General features: G+C 53.5%; 1 protein-coding gene across 1 annotated transcript in view; it reads right to left on the reverse strand.

The window, feature by feature from the left end:
- NLRC5 (NLR family CARD domain containing 5) overlaps positions 1–1,918 on the reverse strand; it is a 52,754-nt gene that overhangs the window by 28,095 nt on the left and 22,741 nt on the right. The window contains exons 19-20 of the mRNA XM_023530666.1: positions 1,441–1,524; positions 1,039–1,326 (exon numbers count right to left, since the gene is read on the reverse strand). Coding sequence (XP_023386434.1) covers positions 1,039–1,326; positions 1,441–1,524 — 372 coding nt within the window. The remainder of the gene's footprint in view (positions 1–1,038; positions 1,327–1,440; positions 1,525–1,918) is intronic.

The following is a 1,918-nucleotide window of genomic DNA, read 5'->3' on the forward strand; positions in this document are numbered from 1 at the left end:
CTCTTCGGGATTCTTCACCTAACCCACAGCCTCAGTCTAAGAAAACGTCATGAAGAAAACGTCAAACCTAAACCGAGGGACACTTTGGAAGATATCTAACCAGTAATCCTCAAAACTGTCGAGGTTGTGAATGACAAAGAAAGACTGAGAAACTGTCACAGGCCAGGGAGGGGAAAAAAAAAAATCATGACTGAATGCCATCTGGGACCCTGGATGGGATTCCGGATCAAAGAAAGGGCATCCGCGGAAAAACTGGTGAAATCTGGATAAAGTCTGGAGTGTAGTTAATAGTCACATCCAAGGTTCGTTTCTTAGTTGTGACCAATGTACCATGACCATGAATGGTATTAACCACCAGGGGCAACTGAGTGAGGGGATTCTCTGCACTAGCTTTGCCACTTTTCTGAAAATCAAGACTTAAACTCTTCCAACATGTCTCGATATTCCAGGAAAGCCATGATGCAATGTCACAGGACAAAAGCTCAGGACAGAGACCCTATGTGGTAAGATCCAGTGTCTGTTAACAATGTCAAAAACCCAACCCTCTGTGTCCACGTGTGTTTGAATTTGGAGGAAGACATGGAAGGACACACATCAGGTGATCAACAGGGATGAGCTTGTTGCAAGGGCCGGAAAGGCATTTGAGTCGGGAGCCAGACAGCAAGAAAAAAGACAAATAAAATAGAAAAACACATAATGGCGTGATGTAGAGTAAAACCGTAGAACACGGCTAGTCTGCGACTGTGAGTAGGTAAAAACTGAATATGCAAATGGACAAGGAGTAGAAGGCCATCAGGACAATGAGGACATCATTGACTTGATGAGGGACAGGGGTTGTTTAGGTGAGGTAGGTTTGTCTTGGATTTTAAGGTAATTATTGTAATAAAATTATAACAATGATGATGGAAGGAAAGGCTGACTGTCCACTTTGCAGAGGACGAAGCTGAGGTCCAGTGAGCTAATGCCATTTGCCCAGAGTCACCCCACTTGTAGGTGGCTGAGCCAGGACTCCTGGCTCCAAGTGCAGTCTCTGATCACAGACCCAGGTGCTCTGGGTGGGGGAGCTGGTCAACCAGAGCTGGGGAGGCGGGGCCTTCAGAGGTGACGGGCTCCAACCACGGAGGCAGGCCCAGGAAGATGCTGGGGTGGGGCTGCAGGGCTGGAGGGGGCAGGCTGGGCTCCTGGTGCCCTGAGTTGAGCAGCTGGGGAACGTGAAGCCCCAGGTCCAGCACGACCTCTCTGTGGGAGGGCGAGGTACCTGAGCTGGGCCACTGGGAGCAACAGGCTTCTACCAGAGAACATCCACAGGGTTGTGGGTTACGGGGTCTGGCAGGAAGGAACCAGAATGGGCTCACCGGCCTCTAAGCAGGACATCCTCCACCCAGGTCACTGGGCAGATGCCCCAATCGTGCCCTCCGGGGCTGTGTCCTCCTTACTTACTTGACTTCCAGAGGCCCTGGGCACTTCTCCAGAGTCTCACAGAGGCGGGTGACACTCAGGGGCTCCAACGGACACTCCGTGAGGCTGAAAAGGGGCAGTGGGCAGGGCAGGGTTTCAGAGAGGGCTCAGGGCCCACATGCGGCCCCTTCTCCCAAGAACCCTCTTCCCAACCTGCAGCCTCCTCACCCCGCGGGGCACGCTCTCCACCCCTAAGTCTCCCACAGCCCCCACTTCCACCACTCTGACACCCCGAGTAGCCAGCTGCCCTGGTCCAGCCCTAAGTCCTCCTCACTGAGTCTCGCCTCGGTCCGGGCCACCATCGCCGCTCACCTGGGTCACTTTCATACCCTCCGGCCTTCCCTTCCTGCTTCCCCGCCATCCTTCTCTACCCTGCCAGGGTCTTAACTTTCATAGCGCACGTCCGAGCGGGCCTCTCCTGTGCCGAACACGCTCTGTGGTTTCCCACTATCCTTCTGAA

Source organism: Pteropus vampyrus, unplaced genomic scaffold (genome assembly GCF_000151845.1).
Source record: "Pteropus vampyrus isolate Shadow unplaced genomic scaffold, Pvam_2.0 Scaffold51, whole genome shotgun sequence".
Taxonomy (NCBI): domain Eukaryota; kingdom Metazoa; phylum Chordata; class Mammalia; order Chiroptera; family Pteropodidae; genus Pteropus; species Pteropus vampyrus.